At 44.5% G+C, this 17,180-nt stretch overlaps 1 protein-coding gene across 1 annotated transcript in view; it reads left to right on the top strand.

The window, feature by feature from the left end:
* Positions 1-453: 453 nt before the first annotated feature.
* PLXND1 (plexin D1) overlaps positions 454-17,180 on the top strand; it is a 72,093-nt gene continuing 55,366 nt past the window's right edge. The window contains 1 exon segment of the mRNA XM_075183711.1: positions 454-2,000. Within this exon segment, the coding sequence (XP_075039812.1) occupies positions 858-2,000 (1,143 nt within the window). The 5' untranslated portion in view covers positions 454-857.

Below are 17,180 nucleotides of genomic sequence, written 5' to 3' on the forward strand. Positions count from 1 at the left end.
GCAAGTGACCCCTCCTCCCTCTCCTTCAACTTATCTTCATCCCCCATTCCCCATATTGTCTGTCCCTGGTATATGAAGTGGTAAAGTTTATTTTTCGCAGCTTTTGCAAACAAAGAAAAAAAAATGTTACTCTAATTAATCAGATTCACATGACAAAAGTGAGGGGACAGAGAGACTATAGAAGAGAGGACCCTGTAATAAGAGAGGAGAGGGGAGAGGTGGGAGAGACCAGGCAGGAGCTGGGGAGGGAGACAGGGCTGGGGGAATGGAAGAGACAGGGGCATGGGAATATGGAGAGTATCACAAAGTAAAAAATTAGACCTACATTGCAGAATGTGCTTTATGGTAACTTCTTCCAAGGAGGAGTGTAGGGAGCAGGGGGAGGGTCATTGGGAGAGTGAGGTGGGGGAACAGAGACTGGAAGCATCAGTTTGGTAGTGTAATTCATATCCTGGTGAAGGAGAGAGCTGCAGGAGGGAGAGAGAGAGAGAGAGAGAGAGAGAGGAGAGAGTGTGAGACTGCGGAGAGGGTGAGACAGCGGAGAGGGTGAGACAGCAGAGAGAGAGAGAGACAGCAGAGAGTGTGAGATAGCAGAGAGAGAGACAGCATCGAGTGAGACAGCAGAGAGTGTGAGACAGCAGAAAGAGAGAGAAGAGAGAGACAGCAGAGGGTGAGACAGCAGAGAGAGAGAGAGACAGCAGAGAGGGAGAGACAGCAGAGAGAGAGAGAGACAGCAGAGTGTGAGACAGCAGAAAGAGAGAGACAGCCAGCTGTGTGGGCACAGACTTCTTCTACCTGATGCCATGCAGAGCTCTAGGAGGTGAACAGTCTCAGCCCTCTGCCCCTGATGCCCACTCATGGCTCCGGCTGTCTGGATTGCGCACTGGCTGCTGCTCCTGTCCTCGGCTTCTGGGCTGGAGCTGATCAACAGGTTTCTCTCCCCCCAGCCCACCAACAACTTCGCCCTGGACGGAGCCGGGAGCCGGGTGTACCTGGCAGCCGTGAACCGCCTGTACCAGCTGCGGGCAGACCTGCGCCAGGAGCAGGAGGAGGTGACCGGACCGGTGCCAGACTCCCCCCTGTGCCATGCGCCTCAGATCCCGGACTCCGACTGTGAGTTCCCCCGGTCGCTGACCCCCAACTACAACAAGATCCTGGAGCTGGACCCGGCTCAGGGGCTCCTGCTGGCCTGTGGCTCCGTCTACCAGGGACTGTGCGAGTTGCGCGCCCCGCGGAACATCTCCCTGCGCACGGTGCCGTTCCCCCCCAGCACCGTGGTGCCCAGCATGCTGAACATCGCCGCCAACCACCCCAACGCCTCCACCGTGGGGCTCCTGCTCAGGGGCCAAGAGGGGGACACCCGGCTCCTGGTGGGGGCCACATACACTGGCTTCGGCAGCCAGTTCTTCCATTGGAACCAGAGCGTTGCGGACCATCGCTTTGAGAACAGCCCGGAGATCTCCATCCGTGCGCTCAACACCACTTACCCCTCCCGGCTATTCACCTTTGACATCAGCCCCTCGGAAGACAACATCTTCAAGGTGAAGCAGAGCTACAAGAACCGGCACCGCCTGGTCTTCGTGCGGGCCTTCCAGCAGAGCGGCTTCGGCTATCTGGCCATGAACATGGAACCCGCCCCCGCGGGGAAGGAGAGCCGGCAGAGCAGCGTCTTAGCGCGCTTCTGCCTGAGGCCGGATCCGCGGGGAGAAGTCCGCAAGATCACCGAGTCTTACATCCAGCTGGGGCTGCGCTGCGAGGGGCCCGCGGGCACGCTGTATGGGCGCCTGCTGTCCGTCTACGCGGAGCCTGAGCGGATATTCGGGGTGTTTGAGGGCCGGAGGGAGGCCGCTCTTTGCGAGTTTGGACTGCAGGAGGTGGGGGAAGAGATCCGCAAGGCGCGCAGGGGCTGCTTCGAAAGTCAGGACCATGAAGAGGTGTCAGTGCTGGATAGTGTGGTCCAGGGAACCGGACCAAGCTGCCAACTGAGGAGCAACCTTAAGGTTAGTCCCCATATATACATTATAAAGCTGCATACTGTATATAGGAAGGGGCTGACTGATACCCTATCACTGAAATAACATAACTTCTGTCTCAAGGCAGTCCCAGGTTTTAAGGGTTTTCCAGCAAAATACCCCCCATAATGTTCCTGCATAAACAGAGATAAGAGGTGGTGAGGACTCAGGGGGATCTGTAGAGTCCTCTAGGAAAGTCAAGTCTGGCATTAGTACAACAATGTTGGCGTTGGTTATATGTAGGACTATGGGCTTTGGGCTTATTGTGGAACTTTAATAGGTGATATCTTGCTGTATTGGAAAAGTTTAGAGCACTGTTGGTGTGAGATGAGGAGTGTGGAGATATGTCCTTCTGAAGAGCTGAATTTAAGAGAATATTGGATGGTTTGGAAGCTATGAGAGTAATACTGTGGCTTAGTGGTTAGCACTTCTGCCTCACAGCGTTGGGGTCATGAGGTTAATTCCCAACTATGGCCTTATCTGTGTGGAGTTTGTATGTTCTCCCCGTGTTTGCGTGAGTTTCCTCCAGGTGCTCCAGTTTCCTCCCACACTCCACAAACCTACTAGTAGGTTAATTGGCTGCTATCAAAATTGACCCTAGTGTCTCTGTGTGTGTGTGTGTGTGTGTGTCTGTGTGTGTATGTTGGGGAATTTAAACTGTAAGCTCCAATGTGGCAGGGACTGATGTGAGTGAGTTCTCTGTACAGCGCTGCAGAATTTGTGGCGCTATATAAATAACATGATGATGATGATATGTTGAGGCAGAGAGTTCCATGGCTGAACTACAGCTAGGGAGAAAGTCTTGTAGCTCTGACTGTAATGAAGTTATCAGAGGGAATGTCTGAAATCATTGGATAAGAGAAGGACATTTTGGTGAATAAGATAAGGGGTAAATCAGGTTGGGCAGCGTTGGAAGGTTTTTAGTAGACATTAGATGAAGGTATCAGGACAGGTGTTACAAGAGGAGAAAGAGGGGACGTTTGGCAGATGAGTCTAGGACCTGAATTTTAAACTTTTTGGACAGGACTTTCCAGATTAAACGGAAGCCCAAAGCAGTAATCTATACGTTGGTGACTTCAACGTTTGATGGCCGTGTGAGAATGGAGCTTGCCAATATTATTAATGTGCATTAGACAGAAAGACAACACTAAGACAACAGCTAATCCCCACTACCTGTTATCACTTAGAATATAATTGCTTTACAGTCATGTCTGGTCGTCCTATGCTATTGGGAGTAAGTCTATGTATGACAGCACAGACTGACTGCCTTAGTCGCCCCTTGATCAACCAACAGCAATCTGCAATGTTTCATATTTTGGCAAATAAGTTTTCTCCCATTTCCCTAAATTCTTGTAACCGTGAGTGTGATTGACAACCGTCGTTTCTGAGATGTTCTGCAGCAGCTGGCTCAGACAACTAGCAATGTAACATACAAGTTTATGCAGTATGTCAGAGCACGTTACATTGTTCACAAATATATATTAAAAATGTCCTTTTTTCGCAATTAGTTTAGTGCAATCATTTTTCATTGTTAGAGCAATTATAACCATTACTCAGTAACACTTGCAGGAAAGGTCAGGATTACTGCTTTCTAGGTGACTGTGTGTTTTATTAGCTCTTTAACAAAAAGCTCTTTAACCCTTTCAGTTTTGTTTGGCATAATCAGCAATTTAGCATTTGAGATAAAGATTGTAAACTTGCGAGCAGGGTTCTCTTACCTCTCTGTCTGTATGTATTACCCAGTATTGTTTTATTACTGTTTGTTCCCAATTGTACAGCGCTACGGAATTTGCTGGCGCTATATAAATAAATGTTGATGATGATGTCGATGAAAGATTATCACCCACTCATTAGATGTCTGTGCAGTTTGTAGATGTGTTTCAGTGCTTCCCCCTGCCCAGAATTCTGAAAAATTCATTAATTTTGTAATTGCCCAGTGATGTCACAAAGTGCGCCAAATATATGCCCTATCCTATTATTAACAATATATTATTCAGGAAGTCTCTATGCAAGTTCTGGTTTACATTAAAGAAAATGTTTGAGAGTGTTCACCTGTGAAATCTGACGACCTGTATCCATCCTGGAGCTCATGTAGAATATCTGTTAGCAGAAATGGGAGCAGTCGGACACTTGTTAGAAATATCTGTCACGCTGGGACTTGTAGTTCCACGACAGCGACAGAGTCACAGGTAGCCCAATGCAACTTTAAAGAAGAATTAAGTCGAGTCAACTAGACTGTAAAGAGTTCCTCACCAGTATTTTCCATTTGTTTTTGTTATTAATTAAAAAAATAATAACTGGATCTAACATGCAATCTATTCAGCATTGTATTTGGGGAAACCACAGCCCAATTTTCTTGCTGCCAGAGGTTTGTCGGCTCCTGACAATTTGTTACGGACCGTAGTCATCTCTTATGTGGTTTCACAGAGCAGAGTAACTTTAGTTGGACATCACAGAGCAGCACAGTGTAAATAGTGTGGACTACAGAGTAGCAGCTGGTCCCGTCGCTCCTGATGGGGACAGTAGTAGTTACAGACTCTACAACTGTCGTAGTTGTACCTTTTGCTTGAATTCCATGCCAAAATGTCTGTGATCAAATCATTAAACCTCTAAACCACTGGTGTGTATCATTGTTATATATGGAGTACACTTGGTGATCAGGAATTGTAGACAGTAACAGAGTCTTTGTAGAAATATTGAATATGAACTTATGTTAGGATAGAAAATATGTCAGTCATCAGCTGTCTATTCCACTGGGTGTAGATGACAGTTACACTGTAAACTGCAGCTCCAAACTTGCCCTGGATTCATGTAGAGTAGTGGAAGATGACTGATTGCTCTACAGTTGTGGTTGAACTACAAATATCAGCATGCTCACTAGCAGGGAGATTGAAAACCAGGAGCTGGTTACCTAAAGCCCCTTTACCTTATGGTGTCAACAACCATGCTTTACCTAGCACGTAGCACTGTTAGTATAACATGAAAATGGGGGTGATACCAAACTAGTATCTCCTGGCTAACAATGGTAGATGATTGCAGGTTACCCTGAAGGGACCTCAAACAGCCATTCTGAGTTTACCAAGTTCTCATTGGCTATTGGATTTCTATAGGTCAGATACAACCAGCGCTGCTTCCTATGTCAGCCGCGCTCTCCTGACACAAGACTTTCCCGCGGTTCCCAGTTGCGGCCACGAGGATTTGCTTTTTCCACGCTCATTAAATGTCTGGTGGCTGCTCTCAGCTATTGTGGTCATCTCTGAAAACCACTGGGATAGAAACAACGTCAGTATATGGCTATTTTCCCACCAGAAGCATCTGAAATGATAACAGCATTAATTTGCAAATCATTTTCTTATCAATAGGGGGATAGGAATATAAAACATGAAACTCACTGTTAGTTATCACATTTGTTTTAGTAATAAGTGTTAGGGAAATAGATATGTATACAGAATTATATATTGTATATTATATTTTGTGTGTGTTAGAGAAATTAGACTGTAAGCTCCAATGGGGCAGGGACTGATGTGAGTGAGTTCTCTGTACAGCGCTGCGGAATTAGTGGCGCTATATAAATAAATGGTGATGATGATGATGATATTACACCTTAACCTTTCTGTTGGTTGTACAAAGCAGGATAGATTTGCTAAAAGACAATTATGTGAAGCCACCATAAATGGAATAAGGACCCAATGTTGGGTTTCGATCCGCAGGTCAAGATTGTAAAGTGTGACATAGATTAATAGGAATGGGATCATATAACTGTTTTATTGCACTGTGTAAGTCAAAAGGAAACAAAGTAACAGCTTTTATAGACTGAGCAAACTTCCTGTCCTTGGAGGGCTCTGTCCCAGCCGCAGACCGGTGAGGTGTAAAGACAGACACAGTGTTACAGAGGTTGCACCTTTGTTTTGCCAGTAAGTGGGAAAAATCCAGACACCACAAAATAACATTGTGACACGTTAAGTGTCCGTCAGGCTGTGAGGTTCTGAGTTTAGGACTAGACCATATTCCCAATGAATGGCAGGAAAGTCAGAGGACAGTGGAGAGGGCGATATCTCCAGTGCTGTCAGGTTGAAATGTTTGTGTTAACTGCACGGCGGAGGCTGAACCCATCACTCCACTGGGAGGTAGGGAGTATACCCCAATTTCTGGAGCAGTCCCTATTTATGTGTCTTCTGAATGGGGCTGAGCCAATCAATTTGGGTTTGTGGCTTTGTCAAAATACAAACGGATGAGGGCTCGCTGCACGTCTGGGCCAATCAGTGTGCGGACACATTTGGGGGTAAATGTATCAAGGCTGCGAGTTTACGGCGGGTTTGAAAAGTGGAGATGTCGCCTAAGCGACCAATCAGAGTCTAGTTATAATTTAGTACATTCTACAAAATGACAGCTAGAATCTGATTGGTCGCTGTAGACAACATCTCCACTTTTCAAACCCGCCGGAACCTTGATACATTTACCCTTTGATCACATTTTTGTTATCTTTTATATTGAGGGGAAAGGTGGTGACATCGCTGAGGCACAAAGTGCCTCACGCCTCACCACTGTTACCGGTTCCCGTTAAATGAAGCATCCTCGTAACTCTTAAGTTCAGGCTGCAGATTGGCTGCCTCCATCGCTCCAAGGCGAAAGGTACACTTTAAATTGAAGCACAGCAGGTATCACGGGAGAGGTCAGAGGTCAGCCAGGATCTGGGACCTCTGTCACCCTTACCCCAGCTGTGAGACCTCAGAAGACACCAAAACCTTCTTATCAGTCCTGGGGACAGTTTACAAGGTGCCTCCTATGGGAACAATGTGCTTTATTGCTGTGTGTGTATACACTGTGCTGAGCCAGTATTTAATGGGGCACACCTGTACACCTCTTCCCCTGACCCAATAACACCCAGTACTAAGGGGCTTATCAGAGCAGAACCAGACATAAAACACCACAAGTGTTTGGAGCTAATGACAGCACAATGAACAGGAGACTATTGAGGTCTGTAGAAAAGCACTCAGCAATTAACCATTGCTTGTAAGAAACCTCCTATTTCAGTTTACTGTCACCGGATCCCACCATCTTCCTCCAGTCCTGCCCAGGGGCCCACGTCAGCCACAGCGAGTATTAACCCTTCACAGCCCCTGAGTATTAATAGTAATAGTTGAGGCGTCTCTTCGACCCCAGGAAAGACGTGTATTTGTGCTCACGGATACTCGACACTGGATATCGCTATACATTTATATTCCTGTTGTTTTATAGCTGGTCTGGGGGCATTTAAAGGTTTCAGATGAGTGAATTCCCGGGATCTTCTTTTAGCCAATAAAACTTTTTCTGGGAGGGAGATGAAGGTTTTTGTTTTTTTATATGAAGAGTGAGTTTGTTTTCCCACGTCCTCTGTCCCCTGCGCGCTAATGAGTCACAGACGCTTGAACGCGGCCCCGAGAACCCAGCTGCTCGGTTTCCCACGTTCCCCCTCTGTGTAGAGGAAAGAGCGTGCTCTCAGCGCGCCCGCTGTGTAAGGACTAGCGGCAACCCCTGGCTCACTCAGAGAGGGGCGTATTATAACAGCAGAGGGAATAATAGTGCAAAACTAGAACCCTATTTATTTTTATTTTTTTGTTAAATTAACCCATAAGTTGAAAACTGATTCATTTTTTAAAAGCCAACTTCACGACTTTTTTCTCAAAATGTGAAGTTAGTCGTTAACCCCTCAATGACCCTGGACATGTTTTATGATTTCTGCTGCGTTCCGGTGATGCCGCAACACCATTGTCACCATTTATTTATATAGCGCCACTAATTCCGCAGCGCTGTACAGAGAACTCACCCACATCAGTCCCTGCCCCATTGGAGCTTACAGTCTAAATTCCCTAACACACACACACACACACACACAGACTAGGGTCAATTTGTTAGCAGCCAATTAACCTACCAGTATGTTTATGGAGTGTGGGAGGAAACCAGAGCACCCGGAGGAAACACACAAACTCCTCACAGATATGGGCGGGAATTGAACTCATGCCCCAGTGCTGTAAGGTAGAAGTGCTAACCACTAAGCCACCATGCTGCCCTAGTTTGTTGATTTATCAGAGTGGGTTTTTGTATTGTTCCCGTCAGGACAGATAGGATTTTTTTTCGTAGCGTTTTTACGGTTCTAGAAGTTAAAATAGATGGAAAAAAAAGTGTGATTGTTTGTTTTAAATACAGTTTTCCATGATTATGCTAATAATTATTTTCAAGACATTAGTGCCCCTCTAGAAATATGTCCTTAGATGTGTTCCTGTATTTCTACTGTTTGCTTGGGTACAAAATCTGTGTCGTTTTCTCTAGTTCAGGAGCTTGAAATGAAGTGTGTATTTTATGGGTTTTTTTTGTTTTATTTTTTTAATTAAAATGTTTATTTGTGTTTTTTGTTTTGTTATGTTTTCACTATTTTTTGTTTTTTTTAGATTGTCCCCCGAATAGTTCAGGATAAACCTTTGGGGGGCATTACAATACAAATATACTTTCATGTGTACACAGTGCTACGCTGCCTCTCTCCTGCAGGGGGCGATCCTGTGATCGCTGATGGGATGCAGGATGCCAAAGTACCGCACGCGGCTTACACGGCGCAAGGTCGCGACTCTCTGATGAAATGATTTCGAGAAGGTTTAAAGCGCATATTTGTCCGCCGTAAAAATTGCAGCGACCGGTCGTGAAGGGGTTAATCCAAGAAACTGCCGTTAAACTGCCCTTAGGGTAACGTCAAATGATTGGTCGGAATTTTTGGGAACCATTTAAAGAAATTGAGAAGTCCAACAGCATCTGAGTTGATTATTTTGGAGATTTTTTCTATTGCAAACGGCCGCCCTTGAACGCCAACCACAACAAAATGTTAAAATACCTATTTTTTAGTTCAAATATTATTTAAATTAGTGTTGAATAAAATATGAGTTTTAGCACGGACGTGAGCCGCAAATTTTGAACCAACAATTTAGAATCGGGGTCTATGAACAATTGTGTCATGAATATGTCAGGGGCCTTTGAGTGTGTGATTCTCTGGGCAATGTTCTGCTGGGAAACCTTGGGTCCTGGCATTCAAGTGGATGTTACTTTGACACCTACCTAAACATGGTTGCAAACCAAGTACACCCCTTCATGGCAACGCTACTCCCTGATTATCCTACGCCTCTTTCAGCGGGATAATGCTCCCTGCCACACTGCAAAAACTGTTCAGGAATGGTTTGTGGAACATGATAAAGAGTTCAAGGTGTTAACATGGCCTCCAAATTCCCCAGATCTCAATCAGATCGAGCATCTGTGGGATGTGCTGGAAAACAAGTCCGAGCTACGGAGGCCTCACCTCACATCTTACAGGACTTAAAGGATCTGCTGCCAACGTCTTGGTGGCAGATACCACAGGACACCTTCAGAGGTCTTGTAGAGTCCAGGCCTGGACGGGTCACAGCTGTTTTGGCAACACGAGGGGACCTACACAATATTAGGCAGGTGGTTGTAATGTTGTATCTGATCGGCGTACGAATCGGTGCGGCCCTTATGCGTTTCATTATCCACACTCTTCTTAACAATCATATTATTATTAGCGGTTAAAACAAAGTAATTTGTGAAATAGAATAACATGTATTATCTGAGGTGAAACATTTCAAAAGTCATTTTCGATGTCAAAAGTTATTTTTGAAATACAACCTTAATTTTCTTGCCTTTTTTTTGTATAAGTTTTAAGACCATTGTCCAAAATCGGTGTCATTTGTAGAGTAACTAAGATACTAAACTAGAGATAATGTAGATAGATAGAATATGGTTTTAACATAATTTTGTCCCTACTGCCCTCTTAGCGGACGTGTCCAAAGAGGGGTGAACAGCCGGAGATTTGGGGAGCCGGGCTGACATCTTAGCGCCAGAGATCAGCCGGCAGAGGAACACTGACGTCTGGGAGTAATTTATGAAACGGTTATTTTGAGCTCTGTGTAGACTCCAAGATCTTTGTCAGATGTGTTTGTAGCAGAATATTGAACCAGTTACAAGATGTTTGCGCCTATCTCTCCTCTGCACCCTCTGACGCAGGTTTCTGCGCTGTTGGGACGTATTGTCCTCTAGGACTCAGATACCCAGTGACTCATCGTCATGTTGGAGGTTTTGAGCCCAAGCAGTCGGTGGTGAGAATCAGTGGAAATTGTAAATGAATCTGTCTGATCTATGGGTTATGAAAATAGACCGGTTCTTGCTTTTACTCTGAGGAATCTGGGGGAGCAGACTCCTGTCAGGAGCTTTTGGATTAATTTCCAGACTCCTGCACTTTGTTTTAACTCTTTGCCAGCCGCACTAGTCCTCTCCAAATTGCTCATTTTAAATGGAACCTAAAACAGTTGCATCTGATAGTTACATGTAGGAAGTTTCTAATCATCTTTGCACAAGGAATGTTTCTTGTTACAAGAACTTGCTTATAAATGGCTGAAAGTTAGTGTCTGACTGAGCAATCGGTGTATGAAATAGTGAACCAAACAGCCTAAAAGGTGTCAGTAATGCTGCAGCATACCCTCCTACAACTTTCACTATATAAATCGCTGCATCATTCTGTCCTTAAATGTTTTTTAGCCATTTATATATATAATCAGGCACTGTCTATTTATTTTGCATTGAGATATGCCCTTTGCATTGCATACAGTGACCTAGTGGTTAGCACTTCTGCCTCACAGCACTGGGGTCATGAGTTCGATTCCCGACCATGACCTTATCTGTGTGGGGTTTGTATGTTCTCCCCGTGTTTGCGTGGGTTTCCTCCGGGTGCTCCGGTTTCCTCCCACACTCCAAAAAAAACATACTGCTAGGTTAATTGGCTGCTATAAAAAAATTGACCCTAGTCTCTCTCTCCCTGTCTGTGTGTGTCTATATTAGGGAATTTGGACTGTAAGCTCCAATGGGGCAGGGACTGATGTGAGTGAGTTCTCTGTACAGTGCTGCGGAATCAGTGGCGCTATATAAATAAATGATGATGATGATGATACAGTTATATAGAGAGCTGCTTTGGGTGTTATTCCAGGGGGACAAAAATGAAAAAAAAAAAAAAAAAAACCTCTGACTGATGATACATAAAAATAGCTGAAAAGCACAGTAGGAAGTCATGTATTATTAAAAGCTGTGATAGGAGTGTCTTAGCCAATAAACGAAACTCTCAGGCCGCACTAAGCATAAGGAGTTGTATACACAAGACGCAACTGGTAAATGGTGAAATTTGCATTTTACGCTATGCACATAGACCCTACTTGAAGCCCTCAATGTGGAATATCCCTTTAAAGTGCAATTTTTTTAGTCTTGGAGCCATTATTAGTAATAAAGGACAGAGCTGTGAGTTGTGTCACGGTCATTTTCCAGCAATGATATAATAAACCCCAGAGGGTCCGATTCCCCAGTCTCATACTTGTGTTTGTCAGAGCCATGTTTGTGGCTTAGTGGTGGTAGCACGTGACCGCGCTGTGAAATTGGCACCCTGGTGTCCCTGCGGGAATACCAGAAGGAAACGGCCCTCACTGTCTGTCTGTCACAGCGCTTCTCCTGATTGCTGGAATTCTCCCAGCATGCACCGGTGACCACAGCGCTCCCTGTCTCTGTAATATGTGCCGGCTTTGTATAAACACAACATTGTGTCATTTCCAGAGGGTTTGAACCTTACTCAGAAAAAGAACCACAGACTCATTTTCCCAAATGTGGAGGACATCCCCCTGGGGGAACATAGAACATGCGTTCCTTGCGTAATTGCACTTTTATTACAATACAGTTCTATCAATCAACTTCAGATTAATATCTCGATAGAAAGTGTGTCAGCTCCGGGCTTGTTTGTACAGATCATGACGAGGACCTTCTAAATGAGTTTTAATACAATAACAAACAGGGAGATCTATGAATAAGACAGTACGTTGTGGGGCTTATTCAGTAAAATCACGCTGTGTGGAAAAATGTTCTGTAACCTGTATCAGCCAATCAGATGGTTGCTTTCATATTCTATAATACACCATACTTGCCAACTTTTCCTTGTTGGCTTCAGGGAGATCCCCGGGGCTTGACGAATCGCATCATTTTGACCCCCGTCCCTAAACAATTGTCAAAATTTTGGCCAATTACAGCAGGGGGTGGGGCTAAGATAACGTGATATTTGCGTATTTAAGCTCTACCCCACGCCACTTATCTATTGCGGGGGCGAGAACCGGGAGGTTGCTCTGCTCTCCCGGGAGGTCGCCCAGAAATGCGGGAGTCTCCCAGGAGAGTAGGCAACTATGCGTTAAAGAAAAGCAGCTAAAGAATCTCTAGAGACTGAAGTGTCTTTTACATTTCTGTCTCCATTACTGAAGTCATGTTGTCTTACCTGTCAGTCTTTGATTCAATCTTGGTCTCCATGAAAATGGCCACCTCCATAGGCATCAATACATGGACATAGGACACAATTTCTGAACTGTGTCATCATGCCACAGATGGCGAAGCCAACCACGTCTTGTACTGGCTCAGCATCAGGGAGAATGCCAGACTCTTCAGGGAGTGAGGGAGATCACCCCTATTTCAGGGAGTCTCCCTGACATTCAGGGAGCGTATGTACTACACTAGAAAATATTAGCTTGAATCTGTTTGGTTGCTATGGGATACACCACCTGAGTCCACATGGACCCATTTTATATGTGTGTATTAGGGCCAATCATTGAGCAGTATGGACCCAGGCTGTTTTGCGGTGGGTCTGTGTGTGAGGGACAGTAGACAGGTTACATCACTGACTTGTGCGGAGACGGCCATTGTTATGACACAGTTATTACTTGGGACAGCTGTGTGTCTTGGCACATTACATCTCTTTATTTATATTGTTCTTGCCACAGTGTGTGGCCAAAAAATATGTTTTCCTTCTATTTTAGTCCTGATGATTGAGACAGAGAGACACGTGGTGAGGATTTTTTTTTTTTCCTGGGACACAACAATAAGCAGATATAATGTATTGTGCGGCTTCTCAAAATCCCATTTCTCTTGCAGTTTATTGCAGTTTGATTATGTTGGTTGTTTAAACTTTGTTTATTTGTTTCAATATAAATATTTCTTACACAGATAAATGTAAGTGTTAAGGCGTACGTATCGCCTGCACACGCCGAGGCGGCCATTTTGTTGAATGAACCAGAATGCGGCCTGTTCATTCAGGAGGAAATAGGGACGTCACTGGGGCAGGAGGCAGTTTGGTCACAAGAATGTGTCCTATTAATTCACTGAGGCCTCATCCCCAGTGGTGTTAATTATAACACTAGTTTAAAGCACAATAATGGGACTTTAAATGCAAAACTTTGTTTCCAATCACCCCATAACCATTTGCAATGTTGCTTGCGGTCGGAAACCTTGCAGTTTTCCGAACGATCGTTCCTCCATTCAGTGTGTTTAATACACGCTCAGTGCATAGAGGTCAGTGGGGAAAAAAATGTAAGTTAAATGTTTGTCATTTACATGCGGTTTCACTGCCGTTTGAACTTACATTTTAAAATGCCAATTGGTTCCAGACCTATTGCCTCAATGATGTCGTCTAATGAATGGATAGGCTGCACTCTCAGTGATGTCACTGGTTTCTAGTGACTGGATAGGCTGCACTCTGTGATGTCACTGGCTCCTAGTGACTGGATAGGCTGCACTCTCAGTGATGTCACTGGTTCCTAGTGACTGGATAGGCTGCATCCTCAGTGATGTCACTGGTTCCTAGTGACTGGATAGGCTGCACTCAGTGATGTCACTGGTTCCTAGTGACTGGATAGGCTGCTTTCTCATTGATGTCACAGGTTCCTAGTGACTGGATAGGCTGCTTTCTCAGTGATGTCACAGGTTCCTAGTGACTGGATAGGCTGCATCCTCAGTGATGTCACTGGTTCCTAGTGACTGGATAGGCTGCATCCTCAGTGATGTCACTGGTTCCTAGTGACTGGATAGGCTGCACTCTCAGTGATGTCACTGGTTCCTAGTGACTGGATAGGCTGCTTTCTCAGTGATGTCACAGGTTCCTAGTGACTGGATAGGCTGCATCCTCAGTGATGTCACTGGTTCCTAGTGACTGGATAGGCTGCATCCTCAGTGATGTCACTGGTTCCTAGTGAATGGATAGGCTGCATCCTCAGTGATGTCACTGGTTCCTAGTGGCTGGATAGGCTGCATCCTCAGTGATGTCACTGGTTCCTAGTGACTGGATAGGCTGCACTCAGTGATGTCACTGGTTCCTAGTGACTGGATAGGCTGCATTCTCTGTGATGTCACTGGTTCCTAGTGACTGAATAGGCTGCACTCAGTGATGTCCCTGGTTCCTAGTGACTGGATAGGCTGCTCTCAGTGATGTCACTGGTTCCTAGTGACTGGATAGGCTGCACTCAGTGATGTCACTGGTTCCTAGTGACTGGATAGGCTGCACTCAGTGATGTCCCTGGTTCCTAGTGACTGGATAGGCTGCACTCAGTGATGTCCCTGGTTCCTAGTGACTGGACTGACCTATGTTATTACCTTTGATACATATAAATGTTTCTATGATTTCACCTCTGTCCCTTCTCTCCTATAAGTTGGACATGTTCAGCTCTTCAGATCTCTCCTGATGTGTGTTGTTATGCAGCTCCTGCACTATTTCAGTAGCCCCCTCTCTGAATTTTCTTTATTAATATATTTTTGGTGATAGGGCCTTTAGAACTGTACGCGGTATTTGAGGGGAGGTCTTGTCAGTGACTTCATCTGTGTGGAGTTTGTATGTTCTCCCCGTGTTTGCGTGGGTTTCCTCCGGGTGCTCTGGTTTCCTCCCACAATCCCAAAAAAATCCTAGTAGGTTAATAAGCTGCTATTAAATTGCCCCTAGTCTCCCTCTGTCTGTCTGTGTGTGTGTTAGGGAAATTAGACTGTAAGCTCCAATGGGGCAGGGACTGATTTGAGTTCTCTGTACAGCGCTGCGGAATTAGTGGTGCTTTATAAATAGCTGATGATGATGATGATTAATACAAGCCAATTCTGTTTTGTTTTTTTGCAGAGTTACCACTCAGTAGGAAGTGACACCAAGGGTGTGAGATTGTAGTGTGGAGCGTGTGACTATCGCTCTAATCTGCTCCCACATCACTGTCTATGGGTGAAACTCTCTGACAAGTCCAGTTGAGATACTGGGTATTTTCTTCCTATACTGACTCAATGACCTTTGTCCAGATATGATCTAAAGTTTCTCTTTTGCCTTCTCAGACGCTGGATATCATCACTGAGAATAACATGTTACTTTACTGGCACAAGAGAACAATATTAAACTCATCAGTCATCTGAGAATTTGCAACTATGGTGAAACAATGTAACAGTCCAGAATGTTGACCATATTGGATACATTGTTTATTATTTGAGGTCTTTCCAGCCTGAGGATCTCAGCAAACACAATGATTGCCCCATGAGAGATTGTTATTAAAAGAGTCAGTACGGTGATACAGAGGCTCCCGATAACAGTGGGTTAGAGTCACTCAGACTTCCCACAGTCTTCTAATCCCATGGAGGTAACAACAGAGGGACCCGCAGTCAGGGCAAATGTTTGAGGGTCCTGGGGGGTCTGAGAACAGCAGAAAAATAAGCTGACATTAAGGGAGTATGTTTATCAAAGGCCAAAAACCCCACTGCCATAGCGGCGGGACGTGAAAATAAAAAAATCATCGTTATCGCTGCTTTTTCAGAAATAGGTCACCACGTACAGTCACCAGGCAACATTAGGGGTAAAGGAAGTGCACATAAAGATTTGGTGTGAGGCTGGTGGTCAGCAATGACGAGGTGGTAGGAAGAACTAGATTATCTGTAAGCCATAGATTGGTCAAACTGAGAGGTGTGAGGTTCTTCTGAGAATAGGGAACACATGGGGTGGGGGGGGGGGGGGTACAAGGCTTCCTTTGTGCTGGAACACACACAATTTCAGAACCAGCATTTTTACTGCACTCATAGCCTAAGTTTGTAAGTTCTGCTTCATTTTTTATTCACAAATTAAGCACTCTGGGTCCCCCAAGCTTCATTTCACCCCTCTGCAGCAAGCTGCAGTGTTAGAATTTAGGTTCTTCTGTAACACACCAGGCACAGAGTGACTGACAGATTGACAAACTTGCTTTGAAGAAATACACAAAGGGTATATTTACTAAACTGCGGGTTTTAAAAAGTGGAGATGTTGCCTATAGCAACCAATCAGATTCTAGTTATCATTTATTTAGTACATTCTACAAAATAACAGCTAGAATCTGGTCGCTATAGACAACATCTCCACTTTTTCAAACCTGCAGTTTAGTAAATATACTCCCATTGAATGGATTTCTTAGAACAACTGAGGTTCTCTAGCTAAAGTCATTTCCTCCTCCACCCACAGTTTATAATTTAAGCATAGCTACAGTCTATTATCTCTTTTACTGAACCCCTCAGACCAGTATACAACTAATATTTATCTTTAGAATTATAGAATCACTTTTTATTTGTTTTTATTAATCATTGCTCATCCACAGCAGCTCTAACCACTGTGCCACCGTTCTGCATTGTTCCACTAATTGGAAGGCATAGTTTGCTCGATAGTGCAAATAATTCAGAAGAGCGGATGTTTAGCTAAAATTATAACAAAATTATAATAAAAAACAAACAACCAATACATATAGTATAATATCATTACTTACTTACAGAGGTTCCACAGCTCTAAATGCTAACTGCTGCTTTTGACAAATGTCAGCTGGAAGAAAGTTTGATTGGCAGCTGTCAGTGAGAGGTGGATACTGATAGTGTTGGATTTAGATGTGTTTATTTCAGTTTTATATATATATATATATATATATATATATATATATATCTCAGTGACAGACTGTGACATATAATAAAGTGAAATACTTGGTCTGGTGTGCTAGCTTAATATTCACATATTCAAATAATTTGACTGTGTAATATGCAAATTGTCTTGTTTAATAGGGTATTTCCACCCAAAACTAAGTTTTTACTCTTATAAGAAGCTCAGGGTCCATGTCCATGTGATTTTATACATAGCGGAGACAGATTATCTATCAGTGCCCGGAGGGGGGATATGAGCTGGAGAACCAATCACAAACCTTAACCAAGAGCGGATCCCCGGGTACAACGGCTGCATCGAGCGGCCCCCAGGGCCCCGGCCAGGGAGAAGGGGGTCAAGTTAGTAAAATATTTTCCTAGTGG

Source organism: Mixophyes fleayi, chromosome 8, assembly GCF_038048845.1.
Source record: "Mixophyes fleayi isolate aMixFle1 chromosome 8, aMixFle1.hap1, whole genome shotgun sequence".
Lineage (NCBI taxonomy): Eukaryota > Metazoa > Chordata > Amphibia > Anura > Limnodynastidae > Mixophyes > Mixophyes fleayi.